Genomic DNA, 25,043 nt, shown 5'->3' with positions numbered 1-25,043 from the left:
TTTGAGATTTTTCTTGTTTCCTGAGGTAGGCTTGTATTGCTATAAAATTCCCTCTTAGAACTGCTTTTGCTGCATTCCATAGGTTTTGAATTGTTTTGTCTTTGTTATCATTTGCTTCTAGATATTTTTTAATTTCCTCTTTGATTTCTTCAATGATCTATTGGTTGGAAAGCATGTTGTTTAGTCTCCACATGTTGGTGTTTTTTGCAGTTTTTTCTTGCTGTTTATTTCCAGTTGTATAATGTTGTGGTCAGAAAAGATGCTGGTATGACTTCACTTTTCTTAAACTTACCGAGGCTTGATTTGTGGCCCAGAATGTGACCTATTCTGGAGAATGGTCCATATGCCCTTGAGAAGAATGTGTATCCTGCTGCTTTTGGATGGAATGTTCTATAAATATCTATTCAGTCCATCTGGTTTAATGCATCATTTAAGGCCTGTGTTTCCTTGTTGATTTTCTGTCTGATGATATGTCCATTGCTGTAAATGGGGTGTTAAAGTCCCCCGCTATTATTGTGTTATTGTCAATTTCTCCTTTTAAGGTTATTAGCAGTTGCCTTATATATTGAGTTGATCCTATGTTGTGTGTATATGTTTACAATTGTTATAGCTGCTTCTTGAATTTATCCTTTGATCATTATGTAATGTCCTTCTTTGTCTCTTACAGTATTCTTTATTTTAAGGTGTATTTGTCTGCTATGGGTATGGCTACTCCAGCTTTCTTTTGATTTCCTTTTGCATGGAATATTTTCTTCCATCCTCTCGCTTTCAATTTATATGTGTCCCTAGAACTGAAGTGAGTGTCTTGAAGACAGCATATAAATGGGTCTTGTTTTTGTATCCATTCAGCCAGTCTGTGTCTTTTGGTTGGGGCATTTAGTCCATTTACATTTAAGGTTATTATTGATATGTGTGTTCTTATTGCCATTTTATTGTTTTGGATTTGTTTTTGTTCATCTTTTTTCTTCACTTCTTTGTGGTTTGATGACTATCTTTAGTGTTGTATTTGGATTGCTTTTTCATATTTGTGTTTGTATCTATTGTAGCTTTTTGGTTTGCAGTCACCGTGAGGTTGGTTTTGATATAGGAGTCTATATATACACAAGATTGTTTTAAGTTGTTGGTCTCTTAATTGCAAGTGCATCTCCACTATCTTGCATTTGTACCCTCCTCTTCTCATGATTTCTAGTTTTGGTAGCATATTTGTGTGTGGATGATTTCCTACCTTTACTATATATGTATCTCCTTACTGGTGAGCCTTGCTATTTGTCATATTTTTGATTCTAGTTGTGGCCTTTTCTTTTCCACCTAGAGAAGTTCCTTTAGTATTTGTTGTAAATCTGGTTTAGTGGTGCTGAATTCTTTTAATTTTGCTTGTCTCTAAAGCTTTTGATTTTTCCTTCATTTCTTTTTTTTTTTTTCTTTTTGCTATTTCTTTGGGCCGCTCCCGCGGCATATGGAGGTTCCCAGGCTAGGGGTTGAATCAGAGCTGTAGCCACCGGCCTACGCCAGAGCCACAGCAATGCAGGATCCGAGCCGCGTCTGTGACCTACACCACAGCTCACGGCAACGCCAGATCATTAACCCACTGAACAAGGGCAGGGACCGAACCCGCAACCTCATGGTTCCTAGTCGGATTCGTTAACCACTGCGCCACAACGGGAACTCCCTGATTTTTCCTTCAAATCTGAATGAGAGCCTTGCTGGGTAGAGTAATCTTAGTTGGAGGTTTTTTCCTTTCATCACTCTCAGTATATCATGCCACTCCCTTCCGGCTTATAGAGTTTTTGCTGAAAAATCAGCTGATAACCTTGGCGTTCCCTTTTATGTTATTTGTTTCTTTTCCCTAACTGCTTTCAATATTTCCTTTTTGTCTGTAATTTTGGTCAGTTTGATTAATATGCGTCTCGGGGTGTTCCTCCTTGGCTTTATTTTATATGGTACTCACTGTGCTTCTTGGATTTGAGTGAGTGATTTCTTTTTGGCTATTATCTCTTTAGATATTTTCTCTGGCTCTTTCTCTCTGTCTTCTCCTTTGGGCACCCCATCATATGGATGGTGGTGCTTTAACATTGTCCCAGAGTTCTCATAGACTGTCTTTATTTCTTTTCAACCTTTTTTCTCTCTTTTCTTCTATGTCAGTAATTTCCACTAGTCTGTACTCTTACCTCACTTATTTGTTCTTCTGCCTCCTGTATTCTCCAGTTGGGTCCTTCTAGTGAATTTTTTATTTCAGTTATTGTATTTTGCATCTCTGCTTGCTTAATCTTTAAATCTTCTATTACTTTGCTCCATGTTTCCTGTAACTTATCTATCTTTGCTTCCAGTTTACTCCTAAGATCTTGAATCATCTTTCTATCATTAGTCTAAAGTCTTCTTCATGGAGGTTGGTAATCTTCAGATTACTTAGCTGTTTTTCATTTATCTGAGTTGCTTATCCGAGTCATCATTTTCTGCCTTTTCATTTTGTATAGATTTTTGATGTGGTCTCCTTTTTGCAGACAGTAGGGTTGCAGCCTCTCTTGCTTCTGACGTCTGCCTCCCTTGTAGCTGAGGTTGGTCTGGGGGCTTGCTGCAGGCGTCCTGATGGGGACTGGTGTCTGCCCACTGGTAGGTGGAGGTGATTCTTATCCCTCTGGTGGGTGAGGCTTTGTCTCTGGGTGTGATTAGAGGCAGCTGGTGGGTGGTGCCTGGGTGGTCTTTAGGCAGACTGTTTGCTGATTGGTGGGGCTGTGTTCTCACCCCAGTTTGTTCTTTGGCCTGATGGGTGGGGCCAGATTTTCCCAAAATTGCCACCTCTAGAGGAGTTAATGCTGTTGATTATTCCCAAGACTTTTGCCTCCAGTGTCCTTCACCTACAATGAGCCACAGTCACCCCTGTTTTCCCAGCAGATCCTCCAAGAACTTCAGGCAGGTCTCACCCTGATTCTGATGGAGTCTCTGCTTTGCCCTGGTACCCAATGCACATGAAAAAGCCCATGTGCACCTTTCAAAAGTGGAGTCTGTTTCCCCCAGTCCCATGGAGCTCCTGTGCACAAGTCCCACTGGCTCTCAATGCCAAATGCTCTGGGGGCTCTTCCTCCCAATGCCAGATCCCCAGGCATGGGAACCTGACATGGGGCTCAGAACTCTCACTCCTTTGGGTGAGCCTCTTCTATATAGTTACTTTCCAGTCTGTGGGCCATCCACCTGGCGGGTATGGGGTTGTTTATATTGCATAATTGCCCCTCCTGCTGTCTCGATGTGGCCTCCTCTTTGTCTTCTGGAGTAGGATATCATTTTTAATAGTTTCCAGTCTTGTTTTTTTGAAGGTTGTTCAGCAATTTGTTGTAATTTTGTTGCTTTTATGAGAGAAGGTAAGCTCCAGTCCTTCTACTCCACCATCTTAATCCCATTCTTTGAGGATATTTCTTTAGTTAAATTGTTATATGTGTGTGTGTGTGTGTGTGAGTGTGTGTGTGTGTATATGTATATATATGTATGTATATATATAATATAGATATATACTATTCTTTATTACATTAAACTGTAGAATAGCTAGACTATCCATTGGTAATGCATAGCTCCTGTGAAATCTCACCTCTGATAGTTGGAAATATCTAACATAAAGTTTCAGGGGTTTTTTTTGTGGTTTTTTGTTTTTTTGTTTGTTTTCTAGGGCCACAGCTGTGGCATATGGAGGTTCCCAGGCTAGGGGTCTAATTGGAGCAGAAGCTGCCAGCCTACGCCAGAGCCACAGCAATGCAGGATCCGAGCTGTGTCTGCGACCTATGCCACAGCTCATGGCAATGCCGGATCCTTAACCCACTGAGCGAGGCCAGGGATGGAACCCGCAACTTTATGGTTCCTAGTCACATTTGTTAACCACTGAGCCATGATGGGAACTCCCAACATAAAGTTTTATAATAGAAGTTTGCAGCACAATTCAGGACAGTTAACACCTTTACAAATTCTATTAATTCCCTTTGTGGTGGTTAGGAAACTTATTAGTGGATCATTTTTGATAGTGTTAAGTCTTAATATGCAGAGATTAGTCTATTTGCAAATTACCAAGTCACTTCTACTCAACAGTACAAAATATCTACAACTGTTTAAAACCATTATATTTTAGTGTGATATGGTACGCAAATATACAGAGCCTTTCTCACATTGTAATTCTTTGCCTTTTATAGTTATAAGGGTGTGGCTTTTAAAAAAGGAATGTCTTATGAATAACTGGTAACAGGACTATTTTTAAATGTACTGATTAAAAATGGAAAGTAATTTGACCATTGCATCTCTATAATAGACTTCTCTCAAAGTTTGTTGATATTCTTGATTTTTAGTAGGGCCGCCAACTGCAATATAGTTGACATTTGGGACATGATTAATGTTTTTGAAACACTTTCTTTCTTTTTTTTTTTTTTGGTCTTTTTAGGGCTGCACCTGCAGCATGTGGAGGTTACCAGGCTCTGGGTCAAATCAGAGCTGCAGCCACTGGCCTACACCACAGCCATAGCAATGCCAGATCCGAGCTGGATCTGCGACCTAAACCACAGCTCACAGCAACACCTGATCCTTAACCCACTGAGCGAGGCCAGGGATCGAACCTGCATCATCATTGTGCTAGTCAGATTCATTTCCGCTGAGCCACAACAGGAACTCCTATTCTTGAAACTCTTAAAAGCTGGCAATGATGAACATTTTAGATATCATGATTTGTTGACAGTAATGTTCTCAATATTTCTCATTTTATTAAGATATTTGTTTAACCATAAAAAGTAATAATTTATGCTTTTTGTGGTTATTCTCATGTCTTCAAAACAAGTGAATGGTTGTTTTTAATCTTTTTTTTTCTAGGCACTGTTATGAGATAAATTACATATTGTCAGTTAATTAAACTATGTAAGTTGAGAACCAGCTGTTAGAACAGGAAAAAATCTATTTAATCTTGTCATTAATATATTGAGAATATTTAGCTTATAACATATATGTATGTTTTCATTTTTGAAAGCCAAGCATTCATTGATGTCATTAGATTATCAATACCAAAGTTAATATAATGGTATGTGTGTACTTTTATATAATGTAATATGTAACAATTTAAAGAAAAAAATACACTTAAATATCAATTCCAAATGTTACTATAACAAATATTTGTTTTATTGGGCAGCTCTTCAGCATGCAGGAAGAAATCCATCCCAAAAGACCATTAATAAGTATTGGACTCCTCAAACTGCCAAACTCAATTTTGATGATTTTTGTATAATTTTAAGAAAGGAAAAACCTACTTCAAAAGCAGAATTGCTAAAATCATTTAAGCAATTAGATGTAAATGATGATGGCTGTATTTTACACACTGATCTTTATAAACTTTTAACAAAGGTAAGAGCTGTGAAACAGTTTTGTAATATGCATATTTTGTAAAACAACTTGGAATCTAGCATCGGCTACTGAAGTCCACATCAAAAATAGCTATTTTACTGGCAGGTGAAATCAATCACATATATGTTGTTTGTAAAGTACTTAAGGATCCTTCTGGATGAAAGGTGCTTTATAAATAAAAGATAAGTATAAAATTGAACCCATGTTGTAATCCTCTTGTGTTCCTCTGCAGTTCGTTCCTGCCCAGCATTCTTTGTAAATCAGTGATAGGTTCATATGTGATAAGCAAAAGAGAACTAAAGTATAAATAATATTCAGAAAAAATTCTCTTTCTTGGTACAACATGAGAAAGTATTATTATTCTAAATTTTATAGTAGTTATTACTGAAATTCAGTAAACTTGAAATTCAGTACACTTTTACAAAATTTAATAAAATTGTGAAATTTTATTTCATGTAACAGTTTCATTCTCACTTGATATAATACTCATTCTGGAATTTTTAATGAAACCATATATTCAAACTTGTAGAAAAGATTAAAATTAATTTCCACTTTCATGCATAACAAAATAATAATTATGTCCCTTTAAAATAAATCCTGTTTTTTCAGAGAGGTGAGAAGATGACTCGAGAAGAAGTAAATGCCATAATAAATTTGGCTGATGTAAATGCTGATGGCAAATTTGACTACATTAAGGTACATAAATAAGCTCATACTGATGTAAATTTGCTTACTGTATAGGAGAAGAATTTTTATAAAGGGGCACATCTTTTTACTATTGACATTGTGACGTATTTATATATTGTGTACTAATTATACTTGAAATTTAATCTCTCCAGTCCCACAATTGTAATCTGATTATTACATTAAAAATAACATAACCAAGTTTAAATACATATATGTGCATACACATATACATGCACACACACACACACACACACACACACGCACACACACACACACTCTCATTAGAAACTTGCCTTTTCTGGAGTGTAGAAATCATAAAAATTATTTAGAACAAATGCAAGTCTACACGTCTTGTGAAAAAATAATAATAAATCACCTCTCTTTGTGTAACATTTTATTTTCACTCAGAGTATGGTCTCCTCCTTAAATCATGGCTGCATTTCACTAGGTCACTTGAGGGTGGTCAAGAAAATAAAACGAGTAGCCCTGTTCAATAGGAAATATATTCTATCAGTCTATCCCTTGCTTACTAATGTGAATTTTCTTTCTCCTCCCAAATGTATGATTGAATGTTTTACCCATTGGAATACTTTTTGTTTCCTATAGTTTTGTAAATTATATATGACAACCAATGAACAATGTCTCAAAACTGCACTAGAAAAATTGGAGGTTGACGGTAAACTGAGGTGTCAACAGTTTGGAAGCCACATTGAAGGGTCCCCTGAAAGGGGCCCATCACCAGTACCAAAACCATCACCTAGAATCATAAGAAAAACTGATCAAGAATCATTCTCAAATAAAGGTATTTGCTTTTTCTTCTTTGTTCAAGAATTAAGGATCAGGTAAAGGGGGGGGAGGGATAAATTAGGAGTTTGGGATTAACTTAACACACTACTAAATATAAAATGGATAACCAGGAAGGACCTATTGTATAGCACATGGAACTGTACTCAATATCTTGTACTAATCTATAAGGTGAAAGAATCTGAAAAAGAGAATACACACACACACACAAACACATTTATATCTATAGTTGAATCACTTTGCTGTACAACTGAAACTAACACAACATTGTAAACCAAGCATACTTCAAGAACAAAAAGAAAAAAAGGAATTAGCAATCATATTCAGATTTTTCCTTCCATCTTAGCTTAATCAGTGATAAAACAAATGAGAATCCAACTTTTGTTAGCTCCGTTTCTAGACTCACTTAACTATAAAAATCTATTGGAGTAAAATTTTATTATGGAGCTTGACTTGGCTGTGCTCATTATATTTTATTAAAACTAAAATTTCAGGCTAAAAGATGTCATATTGAAATAAAGAATCTTAGTAGACCATAAATTAGTAACCATTAAATCCTGATAAATATAAAACTTTTGACTCTATTTCACTGGAAGAACAAAGAGAGTGAAATTAATACATGGTCCTTTTATACTACACTGTTTAGAACAGGCTTCCTGTTGACACCTTTTCATAATATGAGACTAAATAGTTTTGACTTGTTACAGGTGACACCAGGAGCTCTCTACTGGCAACAACTAGAAAGTTCAAAACATCTGTTTCCTTCACAATTACCATGGGTGCTAATAGTAATCAAAACTCAAAGTTAACTGAGCCAAACTCAATAAAGGTATAGTATTTTAAATGAATAGACATTTCTTTTTCTGAAAACAAATTTGATCTTGTTTATTAATAACTGTTTGGTGTTTACAGAGAACAAGTAAAGTTTGTGAAGTAAACCTCTGGTTTTCTGTGGATCGCAGCCAGTTCTAATACGTCAGGTTTTCTTAAGCCAGTTCTAATACATTTAAAGCAAAAATGAATAAGAATATTATTACAAGGTCTTTGGTTTGAAAATGACTTTTCAGTTTTTGAACTTGATGACTAGATCATGCAGTTATGGACTTTGCCAAGCAGTTTTTCGTTGTGTTTAGCAAATATTTTCATGGATGTTTCTTATAAATAAATCATTCATTCAACATCAGTTCCTTTGAGAGAAGGACAACACAGTCGCTTTGCTAAGTCAGTATTTGTAGAGTGTTAATATTGATCTTCTTTCTTTGTTTTCCCTTTCTAGACTCAACCTTTACTAGTTTTCTTTCAACAGAAAATAATAGCTCCAGAAATATAAAACATTAACTGGAAAGTGCTAGGATACATTAAAAATGTGTACCTAGAGACCTGAGTAAAAGGGGGAAAAATGGTTATGACCACATACTATAACTGCTGTTAGAAAACTGAACTGATTGTTCTCAAGAGCTACATTTTTGTTTCAAATAACAACTCTGTATTTGTTATTGAACTCTGAAGTCCCTTATATCTTTAAATTGCTAGACAGTGACATTTGTTCTATATTAAAATTTTAAAACATTACCTCCAAGGAGTTTTGTTCAGACTGCTTAGAAATCTGTACACCCTAAGCAATTTGGTGTGCATGTCCAGCATGTTCACACACAGTATTTGTTGTTCCAACAATACTGTATTCTACCAATGGAAGCGTTTTGTATTTCCCGGCTAAATTAAATGCTAATAAAATCAACTTAGTTAAATAATTGTTGTTTACCTGATTCAGAAGTGTAAATAAACATAATTTCAGCCAGTATAAAGATATAAATAAATATTAGCATGGGTTATATTAAAGCCATAATAGAACTTTTTCTCTGTGTTATGCTCTTATTAACTGGGCCCATACCAATATAGTTCCTTTAATTTAGTTCAGCTCAACAAATATTCATTAAAAAGGTAACATGTGAGCTCCTTTTTTTAGTATAATGGTCCTTGAATTGAAAAATAAAGATCGGAGTTCCCGTTGTGGCGCAGTGGTTAACGAATCCGACTAGGAACCATGAGGTTGCGGGTTCGGTCCCTGCCCTTGCTCAGTGGGTTAACGATCTGGCGTTGCCGTGAGCTGTGGTGTAGGTCGCAGACGAGGCTTGGATCCCGCGTTGCTGTGGCTCTGGCGTAGGCCGGTGGCTACAGCTCTGATTCAACCCCTAGCCTGGGAACCTCCATATGCCGTGGGAGCGGCCCAAGAAATAGCAACAACAACAACAACAAAAGACAAAAAAAAAAAAGAAAAAAGAAAAATAAAGATTAGGAGTTCCCATCATGGTGCCGTGGAAACGAATCTGACTAGGAACGATGAGGTTGCAGGTTCAATCCCAGGCCTCGCTCTGTGGGTTAAGGATCCCGCATTGCTGTGAGCTGTGGTGTAGGTCGCAAACATGGCTGGGATTTGGCATTGCTGTGGCTCTGTCGTAGGCCAGCAGCTATAGCTCCGATTGGACCCCTAGCCTGGGAACCTCCATATGCCGCAGGTGTGGCCCTGAAAAGACAAAAAAGACAAAAAAAAAAAAAGGTTAACAATATACCGTGCTAGTGTAGCATAGTATTTTATTTATTCATCCATTTATTCAACAAATATTTATTGAATGGCTACTTTATGCCAAGCACAGTTTTAAGGTGCTGATTAAGACCTTTGAATAGAGGCAGACCTCTATTTAAATTTTAGTTTGTCACTTGAAAACTGTGTGCCCTTTGGTAAGTTAGCAGCCTTTCTGAGTTTTAGTTTCCTTATCTATAAATTGGGAATAATTATATTTAGTGTGTTTTTAAAAGATTTAAATCATGTAAACATATATAACCCGTTAGCATATGCCAGGGACATAGTTTTACTTTGGTAAATAACATTGTTAACATTATTGTGAAACTAAAAAATTACTGTAGGTCTTTATATGGGGATGACATGATCAAAGTATAGTTTAAGTCTGTTATTGTATCGTATGTTGTGTATGGAGACCTCAAACTAGGGAGACTATTTAGAGACTGATAGAATTATCCAGATATAAAGTGAGGATAGCTGGGCCGAGGGTGGTACCTGAACATAATAAGGAAGGGTCAGATCAAATAGACAATGCCAAAGTTAATCTGTGGGTCACAGTGATAGTATAACAAAAGAGCAGTTTTACATCTAAGACAAAAAGAGCAGGGAAAGGTACTCCTGATAATTAGGAATTAGGTGAAAGGTAGCAGGGGAATTTTAATGATCAAAAGAAGCTGGCATACTGTCAACTTGTAAATTCTGTGACTTTCATATAAAATTTAGTATCTTTTGGAAACTCCATAGCTATCATAATACTTGCTTTTTATGTCCTTTCTCTGATCTTGATTTTTTTCACTGTTGTGTAGTCTCTGATATTTCTTAGATGAGCTGACATGTTGTGTAGTCTCTGGTATTTCTTAGATGAGCCGAAATGATTTTTTTTTTGCTTCATCTGTGGCTTGCTGAAGTTTCCAGGCCAGGGAATTGCACCTGTGCCACAGTAGTGACAACGGAAGATCCTTAACCTGATGTGCTACCAGGGAATTCCTGAACTGATTTTTTTTTAAAAAAAATCTGTGACCCTTTTGTTATTCAGCAGGATTCAGTTCTGCATTTGCATTTTACTTGGAAGTTATCTTTTTCGTTTCTTAGATTTTGTATATTTCTTAAGTTTCACAACTCTAAGTACCTGGTTATGAGTATAGTTATTGTATAATTTGTTTTAATCAAAATTGATAGAATAAGTTACTAAAAGAATCGTTAAATCAGTTTTCTTCAAACACTTTAAACCTATTTTAAGTAGGTTTGGGTACTTCAATTTCATGTGGAGTGGAAAAGTATGGAATTGGTATGGAAAAGACTGGTCTTTCAGAAAATAGAAAATTATTGTAGTGGAGTATGCATAAGCCAGCTTTTAAACCATAAATCCACACCAATGGTAAAAGATCTGAATTACTGGAGGAAAATATAGTCTTTACAGGGCTATGCATGTATTACTTTCTCCATGCCATATGTAGGTACTGTATTACTGCTCGTTTTTTAATTCTGAATTCTGTCCATTTACTTAGGTTTTAAAATGTACAAGGAGTGTCAGAAATTTTTCTTTGGGACAAGAATAGCTTCAATTGCCAGTCATGACTAAAATTAGAGAAAGCCATGAGTTGTAAACTCCAGAGATGCAATACTATATCCAGACTCATAATTAAAATGTGTCTACGTAGGTCTTACATATATATGTACATGTGCTGTATATGAATATGCTATGTAACAAGTAGGTTATAATGTTACACATATATATAATAATGCAAACATAAACATTTTAAACTTGAAATGATTAATTTTTGTGAAGACTCTAAATAAAAATTTTCTCATAAGAATCTCTCATTTTCAAAATGTTGATCAATTCAACTTGTCAATTAGGTGGCAGTCCATATCATATTTTCCCCTTATAAATCATATATTTTACCCTTTGTTTTTAAGTATGTACAGTTTATAATTCTTTAATAACAAAAATTCAATCGTAGTCTACTTCTCTCTCTCTTTTTTTTTTCTCTTTAGGGCCGAATCTGTGGCATATGGAGGTTCCCAGGCTAGGGGTCGAATCAGAGGTACAGCTGCTGGCCTACACCACAGCCACAGCAACACAGGATCTGAGCCACGTCTGCAATCTACACCATAGCTCACAGCAGCCCTGGATCCTTAACCCACTGATCAAACCCACAACCTCCTGGTTCCTAGTTGGATTTGTTTCCACTGCACTATAACAGGAACTCCCAATAGTAATCTAATTCTCTTAACAAAAAGCAGATATCTTTCTAATAAGTATGTGACACAGGGTATCATTATAAAAAACAATAGTGATGATGATTATGGTGTATGATTATAAGTTCCTCCTATGACTAAGTCTGTGGCAGATCTACTGCTTAATAATTCTGCCTCACCTAAAACTTAATACAGAATTTATGTCAAAACAAATCATGTTCTCTACAGTGTTCCAAGAGAAATGTAACTTTACTGATATTTTGAAGTTTTTTGATAGCTAGAATTTTCAACTTTGCTATTTTTAATTTGTGCTTTTAAGCATTTCCTTATATATTGTGAATGGAAATGAATAATCTTTGTATATGATAAATGAATTAACAGTTCTTTTTTCTTTTATATGAATTTACTTGAATTGGTAGAATATAGCACCACCTTATGCCCTGTATAAGAATTACAGGCTACTGTTTTATTTCTGTTTTATCTATTGTCAAAAATTATGTCATACATGGAATTTCTTACTCTGTCATTCTAAAAATTTTTTAAAAACTCAGCCTTCTCCCATTTTCCTAATAATACTCAAACTGTCAACTTAATCTATAATCCTTTCAAATTGATTTATTTGCATGAGCCAGCCAATTTGTCAGTACTTTTTTTCTTTTAAGTCATAACATTTTAGTCTAGATCCTAGAGAAAAAGCTTGGTATGATTGAAAATCTATTTGTTTTAAAGTAAATTTGGAGTTGAATAAGCATTATGTATTTAATACCTCTGGAAGAGCTTAAGAATTTGAATTCTTTCTTTTAAAAAGGAGAGCTATAAATTCTCCTAGTGGCGCTATTTAATGTTCAAAATAATTTGATTTTCACATTGAAGTTTGGTTGATATAAACAATATGGCATTTGTCTTTCTTCTATTTTATAATAGCTGTTGTCTCACTGTTTTCCATCCTTATTAAATTCCCTTCTGCCTGTACCTTTTCTAGAATTGAAACTTAGGAAGTAGCTCTAATAAAAGTATTTAACTCACTCCCCAGCTAAATTTTAGAAAGGTATCTCCTGTCAGCCAGAATTACTGTAAGCACTTGGAAAAATTCTCTATTTTTGACTTTCCCAAATGCTCCCAATTCTGTTTGCTATCAGTGTACCAGACTGCATTATTTTTTAGTTTCACTTAAACTTTTTTAAACCGGAGGGTAGGAGGCTGCTATACCCTCATGATTCCAATACAAATTTAAGAAATTTTTTAGCTACTAAAATCTACATTTTTTAGTAAGAAAACCAAATAATTATGTTTATCTTTACCATATATATATAATTTGGAATTATAATGCTTTATCATAATTATAATAATTTCATAAATATGCAGTTTCTTTAAATATTAGCTTTTAAAAAAATCTTGGGCAGATATTTAACTGTGAAAAAAACAGAATTTTGACTATAGCTGGTAGTTGGGAAAGAAAGCAAAAATACCTAGGTTCCAGATCTGGTTTTCCAATTAACAAGAACTGTGAATTAACCATATCACTTTATTTTTCAGACTTTCATCAATCAAAAGAGAATTCTGCACTGAATTGCTTTTTAGACTTCTACCTGAATATTCTGTAATTCTAAACTAGTATCTTTTGCCATTCCAGTTGGGTTAATATAAAAATATATTCATAGAGTACATTAGGTGAAATTCCCTCTAATAATGCTATAGTCAAAATTGATTGAAAGGAAAAACATTTCAAATGTTTTCCATTTGATGTCATAATCTTAGTTCAAACTGTCTCGTAGGGTAACTTCTCTAAATTCCATGAGTGTATCTTTCCTTTCTTCTCTGTGGCAGTCAACATTGTCCAAGGTCATGTTGGTTATATTAAGGACAGTTAGCTTTGAGGTGATGTCACCATCTGTTGTTAGTCCATAATATATTCCCATCCCAGAGATTTGCAGGGAGGCTAAATGAAAATCTATACATGCTCTTATACATCATTAGTAATTGAACTTCTGACTAAGCCTAAGTATGAACCTCACTGTGTTATCTAAGTTTTGAATTGTGCCTTGAGTATTTTTTCTTTTAGAAACATGGTCTAATGGTAAAAGCTTTGCTCCAAAAGTCTTAGACTCTACACCTAATATTTCTACAATCTCTTTGTAAAACTCTGAACCCATATAACCTCTGGGTATCTTAATTTGTATGTTTATTAAAATAACTAATTTATATCTACTCACTATTGCCTCATAGGGATGTTGTTGAAATATCATGTATAATGACTTGTTTCTGTCATGGGCAGTATACTTGTGAAGATGAATTCCAATAATTTAAGGTCACATTTTAATTTTTCAGAATTAAAAGTATACATATCTTTTATGCCCCAAAGGTATGACAGTGCATGTGACTAATGACTGATGGAAAGCTAGCAATAATGATCATTTCTTAAAATTCAGTTCAAGAAGAAATCTCCAAAGACAAGATGAATATAAAAATGAAGGGGAAAAAATGAAGGAGTTCCTGTTGTGGCTTAGTGGATTAAGGACCCTATGTTGTCCCTTTGGGGATGTGAGTTCAATCCCTGGCTCACTCACTGGGTTAAGGATCCTTTATTGCTGCAAGCTGCCATGTAGGTGTCAGATGCAGCTTGGATCCAGAATCACTGTTAGGCAGCAGCTGCAGCTCCAGTTCAACCCCTGAGCTGGGAACTTCCATATGCTGCAGGTGTGACCATAAAAATAAAAATAAAAATAATAAAATAAATGAGGAAAACTTACAGAATTGAAAAATAACCAAAACTAAAATTAAATAGAGAAGATACATGCATCAAAGCTTACAAAGGTGGTTAACATCTAAAATAGTGAAAAGAATTTATTAAAACACATGAGAATACAAAGTCTACAATAGATCTGTGACAATAAGGGATAAACAGGCAGTTCATACAAAAGAATACAAATAATAAATACCGGGGAATGTTTAACCTTGCTAGTAATTAGAAAAATTCAAATCAATGCAAAATTATTATAATGCCATTTTAATTTTATTATTTTATTGCATTAATATAAATTATTATAAAATTCATTAAAATGCAATATACAAAAATATATAGAATACTATCATGAATATTTTATGTAGCCACACCTTGCTTAAGAAATCATCCCCAACCACGAACCAATTTTTTTAATGATAACAGTACTGACCAAGTTTTAGTGATTATGGATTATTACATTATACATCATTGGTGGTATTGTAAAATCACATCACTATTTTATAAAGTGGCGTGTTACATAGGTCTTAATCATTAGTCTTAAAAATGTACATACTTTTTGCTTAGAAGTTCTTCTGAAGAATATAATTAGAAGAAAAAGAATTTAGACAAAATCGTATTCACTTTAGTACTAATCTATGCTGAGAAAAACTCGAAATGACCTACACGTCCAGCACTTGAGAAATGGCTAAGTAAGTTATGGTATACCAACTCAATGGGTAATTATAGAACCATTTAAATTGAGAATTTGAATATTGCTTAGCAAATCTTTTTATTGTGCCAAACTGTACGTAACATAAAATTCACCATTTTAACCATTTTTTAGTCTAGGAGTCTGTGGCCTTAAGTCCGTGTTGTTGTGTGGCCAGTCTGACCACCACCACCATCCATCTCCAGAACCTTTTCATCATCCCTACCTGAAATTCTGTACCTATTAAACAATAGCTCCTCGTTTCCTCCTCTCCTCCGCTCCTGGCAGCCACTGTTCTACTTTCTGTCTCTCAGTTTGACCCTCCTAGGTATCTCATATTGGTGAAAGCATATAATATTTGCCCTTTTGATTTTTGTGTGGCTTCCGTCAGTTAGCATAATGTCCTCAAGGTTCGACCATATGCAGCATGTGTCAGAATTTCATTTCAGAATTTCAGCCTTTTGAGGCTGAATGATATCTTGTAATGAGTATATGCCATATTTTGTTTATCCATTCATTTGTCAATGGACATTTATATCCTTGAGACTTTGTTTTCAGTTCTTTTGGGTATATACCCAGAAACAGAATTACTAGATCACATGGTAATTCTATGTTTACTTTTTGGGAGGAACTATCAAACTGTTTCCACAAGGGTTTCATCATTTTATATTCCTACCAGCAATGCATGAGGGTTTAAATTTCTCCACATCATTGTCAGCACTTGTTATTTTCTGGTGTTTATTGTTATTATTGTTATCGCTGTTGTTATAGTCTTACTACTGGGTATGAGGTGATGCCTCATCGTGGTTCTGATTTGTATTTCTCTAATGATAATGTCGAGCTTATTTTCATGGGCTTATTGGCCATCTGTGTATCTTCTTTGGAGAAATGTCTTTTCAAGTCCTATGGTCTTTTTTTAATTGGGCTTTTTTGGCTTTTCTGTTGTTGAGTTGTAGGAGTTTTTAATATATTTTGAACATTACTCATTATGGTCTTTTTTTAATTGGGCTTTTTTGGCTTTTCTGTTGTTGAGTTGTAGGAGTTTTTAATATATTTTGAACATTACTCCATTTTCAGATGTATGATTTGCAGATATTTTTCCTCATTATGTGGGTTGCCTTTTCACTGTGTTGAAAAGTGTCCTTTGATGCACAAAGCGTTTTTAATTTTAGAGAAATCAGTTCACACTTTCTTTTGTTGCCTCTGCTTTGGTGTCATATCCAAGAAATCCTTGCCAAATCCAGTATCATGAAGCTTTCCCCCTATGTTTTCTTCTCAGAGTTTTGTAGTTTTAATACTTACATTTAAGTCTTAGATCCATTTTGTGTTAATTTTAGTATATGTTATAAGGTAAGGGTCCTAATTAATTATTTTGCAGAGGTATCCAGTTTTCACAGCCACATTTGTTGAAATTTGTTTTGACACCCTTGTTGAAAATCATTTCACCGTATTTGTAAGAGTTTATTTCTGAGTTATCTATTCCATGCCATTGGTGTATATATTTGTCTTTATGCTTGTATTACACTGTTTTGATTACTGTAGCTTTATAGTAAATCTTAAAATCAGGAAGTGTGAGTCCAACTTTTTTTCAAAGCACAATGTTTCATATTAAGTGAAAAATGTAGAACATAAAATAATGTTAATTAGAGTGTAAAAATTGGGTTTTTTTTAATAAGGCAGAATTAGGAATGGTTACATAAGAATCAAACTAGGGTGGAAGATTTTTTTCCCCTATTTTAAAATTTCTAATTTTAAATGTATTTTGGTGCTATGAAAATAATATAAAATATGAATATAATTATAATTTACATGATAGAAAATGATGTGAAAGTATTTGTTAAGATAATTTAGCCTTTAAAAAGTAAGACATCAATCTTAATGAAAATTATACTGGTTTTTGCCTTTTCAGTGTTGTAGTAAATTTTTCTATAGTGTATTAGTAGTATTTTTATATTATTATTATATAGCTAATGCATACCTTTTCAAAGTTATCTTAATATTATTAAAACCTTGAACTTATTATCTAAATATATTTACAGATAATTTTTCAAAATCATTCTTTATAAAGTTGCTTCAAAACCTCATTAATATTCTATTTTTGAAAGTCATTAGGAGTAGAACAGAAATATGTATCTTATATTATAGGTAGGCAAGCCTAATCATGATAAATTGGAAAGCATTTTTGCTCACATCTATGATAATGGAACAATTTCTCATACCTTAAATAAAGAATTCTTTACTTTCTGCATAAGGTGCCATCTTCAAGTAGAACTTGTTACTAGGTTCTAGTTATGAGATCCCATATAAACAAGTTAGTTTGGAACTTCAGAGAAGGAATTTGAGACCAAGAGATAATAGAGGCCATTTTAGAGAAAGATCTTTCTCAAAGCTGGTATTTATGAACATTTGGTTATGTGAAATGAATTCAGCTTTTTTTTTAGTTACCTTGACCTGAGATAGTTATTTTGGTTGTCACATATTTTATCTTTTAAATATAAATTCCTATTGCTTTATCTTTCAGCATATCAGTTTTAAAAATCCTTATTACGTCTTCATTTTTTGTATGCACAAAGCACTAATCTCACCCTGATTATTGCAGGAAGATGTTTATTTATTACTTTGTTTCAGTATGTCTCCAACTCGCATGACCTGTGTTTTTTATATTTCTTCTCTCCATTATATATTTTCCTAATTTTTTGTTATCTAAACGCTACTTCTTAATGACGTTGCAAATTCTCAGAGAACATTGGCTCTTTCTGGCATTTCTGTTTTATCTTCCCTGGGTTTACCTCACTGCTCTGCATGCTGGAAACTTTTAATAAGTATTGTTTGAAAAAATTTTTCCTTCATTTCAGGAATGGCAATGTGTACAGTCAAAAGGTTGCTTTTTCTTGGAAGAAGATGGTGAAATCATTAGTCATCAGTATAGGATGCAAATAGCTCAGAGATCCATGGTTTACCTGACAATTAAGCCATTAAACCTGAGTCAAGCTGAAGGCAAGTTTATATTTTCTGTATTTAAAAAAAAATATCAATTTATGCCTGCTTTGGAAATACTTATGTATTTGATGGTTCTAGTTAGTGAAGAAAGTGATCTGCCTAAGAAACATGTGGTTTAATACATTTAGAGAAAGTCATTTATACATTGACTGTGTTGTCATACTGTGCAAAGAAAGTAAATTGTTTTTATAAACATTTAAAGTATGTTTTATTATAATTCATTTAAAAAAGAACGGCAGAATGTTGTGTGGTTTCCTCTTGACATAGGGTTAGCTTTTTTTTTTTGTCTTTTGTCTTTTTAGGACCACGCCTGTAGCACGTGGAGGATCCCAGACTAGGGGTCAAATCGGAGCTGTAGCTGTTGGCCTATGCCACAGCAATGCGGGATCCAAGCCATGTCTGCGACATATGCCACAGCTCACAGCAGTGCCAGATCCTTAACCCTCTGAGTGAGGCCAGGCTTCAAATCCATGTCCTCAGGGATACTAGTTAACTCAGTTCGTTAACTGCTGAGTCATGATGGGAACTCCGAATTCATTTTTTATTTGTTAATAATTCTTAGCTCTTTCCATTCATCAATTTAAAAAATTAATATGTTTAAGAAAACTTCTGGAGTTCCCATTGTGGTGCAGGGGAAACAAATCCAACTAGTATCCATGAGGATGCGGGTTCAATCCCTGGCCTCGCCCAGTGGGGTTGGGGGTCTGGAAATGCTGTGATCTGTGGTGTAGCTCACAGACGAGGCTCAGATCCCGGATTGCTGTGGCTGTGGCATAGCTTAGCAGCTGCAGCTCCAATTCAACCCCTAACCTAGGAACTTCTGTGTGCCATGGGTGCAGCCCTAAAAAGCAAAAAAAAAAAAAAAAGAAAGGACAAGAAAAGAAAACTTCTATGGGAGTATGATTTGAGACAAATATAAACTACAGGTATTTTTTTTAATACCTTCAAAGTCCTATGTCATACAGTTTAGACAATCCTTATTAATAATCTTTGTGTTCATGGCAGTATTTTCTTTTTAGTTAGATAAAAATTAATAATTTCCTAGTGTCTATAGGGTTATTACATAATTTTTAATTAGTGAAAAATGGCTATGTGTATATTTTCCCTAGACATCCTTTTAATGTTAATTTGTTCTAATTATCAATCATTATTTTCCTTTTATTATGTTTACTTATAAACATTTACTCAGTAGAGAATTCTTCATTCTTTTTCCCTTGTAAAGTAGAGAATCTAAAAGTTTTTACTATATCTTGTAGGACACTTACAACGTTTGGTAGGTGACACTTTTTAAATGACAATTACAATGGTCATTTTTCAGGTAAAGGTATCAAGATAGGTCTGCAAATTCAGTGTAGTTGTTAATTCTCTGTATTCTCATGAAGATTTTTTAAAAATTCATTTACTTATCAAATATAATTATTGAGATCCTTATAAACCAAGTATCATTTTAAGTGCTTAGGATACATCAGAGTACAAAAAAGACAAAACCCCCTGCCCTTGTGAACTTAAATTCTGGTGAGGGAAATAAACAATAAATAATAAACATAATAAATCATAAATGGCATGACGTATTAGCAGGTAGTAAGTGCTATGGGAAAAACACAGAGGGAAAGGGGCATTGTAAATGCTGAGGAAATATGAGTTACTATTAAAAGGGAGTGGTTATTGTATGTTTCATTAGGAGTTGACATTTGAGCAGACTTTGAAAGAGACATTTTAATTATCAACTGCTATGTAACAAACTACCCCAAGACTCAGTGGCTGAAAACAAACATTTGTTTTCTCATGAGCAAGTCTGCTGGATAATTCTTTTGGTCTGAGCTTGGTTTTTCTCTGTAAAGCTCACTCATGCATCTGTAATCAGCTGCAGGTTAGTTGGTGGCTGGCTTTAACTGATCTTGGCTGAGCTCTTTCCTCTGTATGGGTCTCAGCTGAGACAGCTTGATGCTGCCTTGTATCTTTATTCTCTAGTGAGTTAGCCTGGACCTGTTCTTGTTCCTGTTATACCACAGGAATCTGAGAGAGAAAGCAGAAGCACCACAGGCCTGGGCTCAGTCAGAACCAGCATATTACTTCTGTTACATTCTTTTGTTCACAGCAAGATTTGTAAGGTGGAGAGATAGATTTTGTCTCTTGATGGAAGAGCTGCAAAGTCACATTGCAAAGGGCTGTGGATACAGAGAAGGACAGCCATTTTTGCTGTCTTCCACAGGAGGCGAGGGAGTGAGCTTTGTGGATATAGGGGTGGTTGAAGGGATGGGTGAAGAGTGGAGGAAGTGGCAGGTAGCAGGAATCCTCTGTTTGGAGGCTCCAAAGTGAGAGTGTGCCTTGTATTAGAAGAACAACAGAGCAGCTAGGTTGAAGTAAGTAGAGTGGTAGCAGATGAAGACAGGGAGAAGTAAGGACAAAAGCAGGTAGAGTTTTGGGGTTTTTTTTTGGCCACAGTGAGAACTTGGACTTTGAGAGAAATGAAGGACCCTTAGGAGTCTGCCATCAAGATTTTATCTTTAGTTTTCATTAGCTTGAATATTTGTCTAGGTGTTTTTGTCTTTTTATTGATGCCATTGTTGAGGTTTTGGGGGTTTTCTTGGATGTTGTTTGTTTGGGGGGTATTTATCCTGCTAGGGGCTCTCTGGGTTTCTTGGATTTGTAGCTTGTTGTCTACCATCATTGTAGAAAAATTTCCATCTTTATTTCTTCTTCCCCCTCTGACATCCTATTCTCCTTGGCACCACCAAGATAAGCCAGTGCTTACACTTCATCGTTCCTTGGAAGGATCTATCTTTCCTTGGATTTCAGGCTGCTTGGTTGTCATGCAGCCCAAACTCTAATGGGTTTAAGAAATGTTATGATTTTATAATTTATGCACTTTTTCTTATTGTTAGCATGGGAACAATATTCTTCCAACTCTCAACTCCATTAGAGGATTTTGAGTTGAGATGGGACATAATCTGACGTATTTTAACAAAAGCAGTCAGGTTGCCCTATTAAAAATAGATCAAAAGGTAGGCAGGCTAAGACAGGGAGTCTAGTCAGACTCTATTGCAGAATGCTAAGAGGGCACTGATGTTGCTTTGAACTAGGGCATAGAGGGATAAGAAGTAGAGCTTCTGGATGTATTTTGAAGGTCAAACTATAGGAAAAAGTTAAAAACGATTGCAAGATTTTGGGTTTGAATACAACCGGAAGGAATGAGTTTCTCTTACCTAAGATAGAGAAGAGTAAAGATGGATAGTTTCTTTGTGTTTGTTTGTTTGTTTTAGGGGTTTGGGAAGATCAGTTTTAGATATAGAAATCCAAGTGGAAATGTCAGATAGACAGTTTGGATATATGGTTCTCATGTTCAGAGGAAAGGCCCTAGCAGGAGATAGAAATTTTGGAGTTATCAACATATAGGTGGTATATGCTGATATAAGAGTGGTAGAGGCTGATGTAAGAGTCTAACATCTCTTCCTCCTTTGCTCCTTCACAGGTAAGCCATGTTTCCATCCCATCTTTTTTGGAAGGGTTTGTTTTTCCTTGTATTTCAGGCCACTTGATTTCCTTGCCGTCTTAGCTCTCTTATGAATTTTAGAAAGTGTATACGTGCAGATTGTTTTGAACAAGGTCACTGTGTGTAGGTATGTGCTTTATTGCAAATGCTACTGTGTTTACAATTAGAAAAATGGATGTGCATTTCTAAAAAAAATCCAAAGGGAAAAGAAACCACCAACTTCTTTTTCAGATAGGAAAGAATAAGTGGTGATTGCTTATTTTATTTTAAGATGTTTGGTGTTTTTTGTTTGTTTGTTTACAGGAAAACCATCCCCTTGGTTATCAGTTGATACTGCCTTGTATATTCTTAAGGAGAGTGAGAATCAGGCAAATCTACAGCTCATGTGTTTTACTGAACTACAAAATAGAGAGGTATACATATTTATTTTCTAATGTTTAGTTAAAAATATAGTATGATCTCAATTTTGGGGAAAACAATATTTTTCTATATATTTTAAAGCTTTTTTTTTTTTTTTTTGGCTTTTTGCTATTTCTTGGGCCGCTCCCGCGGCATATGGAGGTTCCCAGGCTAGGGGTTGAATCGGAGCTGTAGCCACTAGCCTACGCCAGAGCCACAGCAACGCAGGATCCGAGCTGTGTCTGCGACCTACACCACAGCTCATGGCAACGCCGGATCGTTAACCCACTGAGCAAGGCCAGGGACAGAACCCGCAACCTCATGGTTCCTAGTCAGATTCGTTAACCACTGCGCCACGACGGGAACTCCTATTTTAAAACTTTTTAAACTTCTCTTCCAATGAAGGTATATATAATACTGCATGTTCCTGTTTTCAAATGCCCCAGTAACCCCACATGTGAATATTTTTCTTTGTTATTCTCAGATCAATCCATTTGATGCCAATGGATTCCCCGCCCCCAAATTCAAGCAATTCAAGACTTTGAAAAAGTTCCTTTAGATATTGTCTTATACTACCACTGCAAAAAAGAATAACTTCAAGATTACTATCCTCAGGCTTGACTCATATTATAGGGTCCAAAATAGATTGATCTGAAGAAAAGCTTTCACACGATTTTATGTATTGCTCATGGGGTTGTTCTGATCTTTTCTAATTATATATTTACTCAGAGGCCAAATATGTGAGGCAGATACATAAATGTGGCTATTTATTTTATGAGGGCTACAAAATACATCTGCTACACAACAACAGGAATAATACTATTCAAGGGCTTACTGCAATATCATATTTAATCTTTATATAGGCCCAATGACAGACAAACATTTCCCTGATGGAATGTTATATAAAAGTCTTTATTGTAGGCTTCCTAACAGACAAGAATAGTTATAGGCAAGAAACAAAATGACCGAAGTTAATATTTTGACTGAACTCTTCTTCAGAACTGACTACAAAGTTAAGCTCAAGATAAAGCATTGTCTGAAACAGTAGCTTTTCCCACTTTATTTTGGTTAAAATTACTTTCTTATAAGATTGCATGTATAAAAATGTTAGTACATAGCAAGCTTATAATAAAATTTGAATGAGTTTCTGTTTACCTCTTTACCATATAGGCCTCTGTTTATCTGTAATATATTTACAAAGGAGTTTTAATTTTAGTTTCACAATTATCTTCTTTAAAAAGAGTTTTGTGTCTCTGAAAGACTTTCCATTTGCCAACCAATGTAGCAATTCAAGGTTATAATGTGGAGATAAGAGAGTTTTGTTGGATAACATATATTAGGAAGCAGAAAGGACAGCTTTTCACTCCTGGATATCAGTCTACATCTGGCCAGTCTAAAAGATTATGGTTTCCAAAGGACAGGTTTGATCAAGCTTTAGTCCTCCTAGTAACCATGAAGTTGCAGGTTCAATCCCTGGCCTCGCTCAGTAGGTTAAGGATCTGGAGTGCAGTGTAGGTTGTAGACATGGCTCAGATCCTGCGTTGCTATGGCTGTGGTGTAGGATGGCAGCCACAGCTCCAATTCTATCCCCAGTCTGGGAACCTCCACATGCTGCGGGCGTGGCCCTAAAAAGCAAAAAAAAAAAACAAAAAAAACAAAAAAAAACAAAAGAAAACAAAAAAACTTTAGTCCTCAAAAAGGCCCTCACTTTTATTGGAGTGCTTCTTGTATCAAAATAGGACATGGTCACTTTAGGATGATCATGGTCCTCTGACTTGGGAGGGCAAAAAATAAGCTGAACCTAGAATTTGGACGAGCAACTTTGTTTTGTATATGAGTCCCCAGGATGACCTAAAATATACCTGGGATTTGAAGGGAGTTTTTGGCCACAAAACCATACAGAATTCCCAGAGTTATTCTGTGCTGACAGGCAAATAGTTATTTGCTTAGAGATTATACACAACTAGAAAATGCTTAAGTTTAATATATTTGACAGAGAAACCCCTAGGTTTTATAGAAAGCCACTGGGCTCCAGAAACCACCTAAAAGGCTCATAGAGGGATGCCATTTTGCTTTCTTTTATAGAACAGGAGAATAAAATGTTTTCCTATACAAATGTCTTGGCACTCATAAATATCCTGTGATGGAAAAGAATTTTGTGTAAGGTAGGTTTAACTGAGATTCTGCCATCTTGTTTTATAGTCCATGTTACATAAGTAATAGTAAAATTCCAGTGCTTTTGCACACATAATTGGATTTTTACAAATATGGCTTAATTCATACAAATAATGAACTCTTTTAAAATATATTTAATTTTCATTTTGTGTCATTGAAATCTGAATTATAAATCATATTTATATTTGGAAAAATTAGGCAACTGTAACTTGGAAAAATTATTAAGATTTTTCTCTTTGCTTCTTGTTGAAATATTTTCATCCAAACATTTTTGAAGGTTATTGGGAAGATTTAGAAGTTATATAACTTCTAACTTGTTATATTAGGCATTTCTTTCTTTCTTTTTTTTTTTTTTTTTTCTTTTTTAGGACTTCACCTGCAGCATATGGTGCTTCCCAGGTTAGGGGTAGAATCTGAGCTGTAGCTGCTGGCCTACACCTCAGCCACAGCAAACTGGGATCCAAGCCATGTCTGTGACCCACACCACAACTCATGGCAACGCCGGATCCTTAACCCACTGAGCAAGGCCAGGGATTGAACCTGCAACCTCATGGTTACTGCTCAAATTCGTTTCCGCTGCACCACAACAGGAACTCCCCAGCATTTGTTTTTAAAATGTATAAAGAGGAGTTCCCGTCATGGCGCAGTGGTTAACGAATCCGACTAGGAACCATGAGGTTGCGGGTTCAGTCCCTGGCCTTGCTCAGTGGGTTAACGATCTGGCGTTACCGTGAGCTGTGGTGTAGGTTGCAGACGCGGCTCGGATCCCGTGTTGCTGTGGCTCTGGCATAGGCCGGTGGCTACAGCTCCGATTAGACCCCTAGCCTGGGAACCTCCATATGCTGCGGGAGAGGCCCAAGAAATAGCAAAAAAAGACAAAAAAAATGTATAAAGAACTATGTCTATA

The 25,043-nt window shown here is 35.3% G+C and overlaps 1 protein-coding gene across 2 annotated transcripts in view; it reads left to right on the top strand.

Annotated features, from left to right (window-relative positions):
• EFCAB7 (EF-hand calcium binding domain 7) overlaps positions 1-25,043 on the top strand; it is a 59,083-nt gene that overhangs the window by 8,609 nt on the left and 25,431 nt on the right. For both annotated transcript variants that reach the window (XM_047788813.1, XM_047788812.1), the window contains exons 3-8: positions 5,153-5,364; positions 5,974-6,060; positions 6,658-6,853; positions 7,563-7,684; positions 17,925-18,066; positions 21,866-21,975. In XM_047788813.1, the coding sequence (XP_047644769.1) occupies positions 5,153-5,364; positions 5,974-6,060; positions 6,658-6,853; positions 7,563-7,684; positions 17,925-18,066; positions 21,866-21,975 (869 nt within the window). The remainder of the gene's footprint in view (positions 1-5,152; positions 5,365-5,973; positions 6,061-6,657; positions 6,854-7,562; positions 7,685-17,924; positions 18,067-21,865; positions 21,976-25,043) is intronic.

This window comes from Phacochoerus africanus, chromosome 8 (genome assembly GCF_016906955.1).
Source record: "Phacochoerus africanus isolate WHEZ1 chromosome 8, ROS_Pafr_v1, whole genome shotgun sequence".
NCBI lineage: Eukaryota > Metazoa > Chordata > Mammalia > Artiodactyla > Suidae > Phacochoerus > Phacochoerus africanus.
The sequence above is the reverse complement of the archived record's forward strand: the minus strand, read 5'-3'. Positions and strand labels throughout refer to the sequence as shown.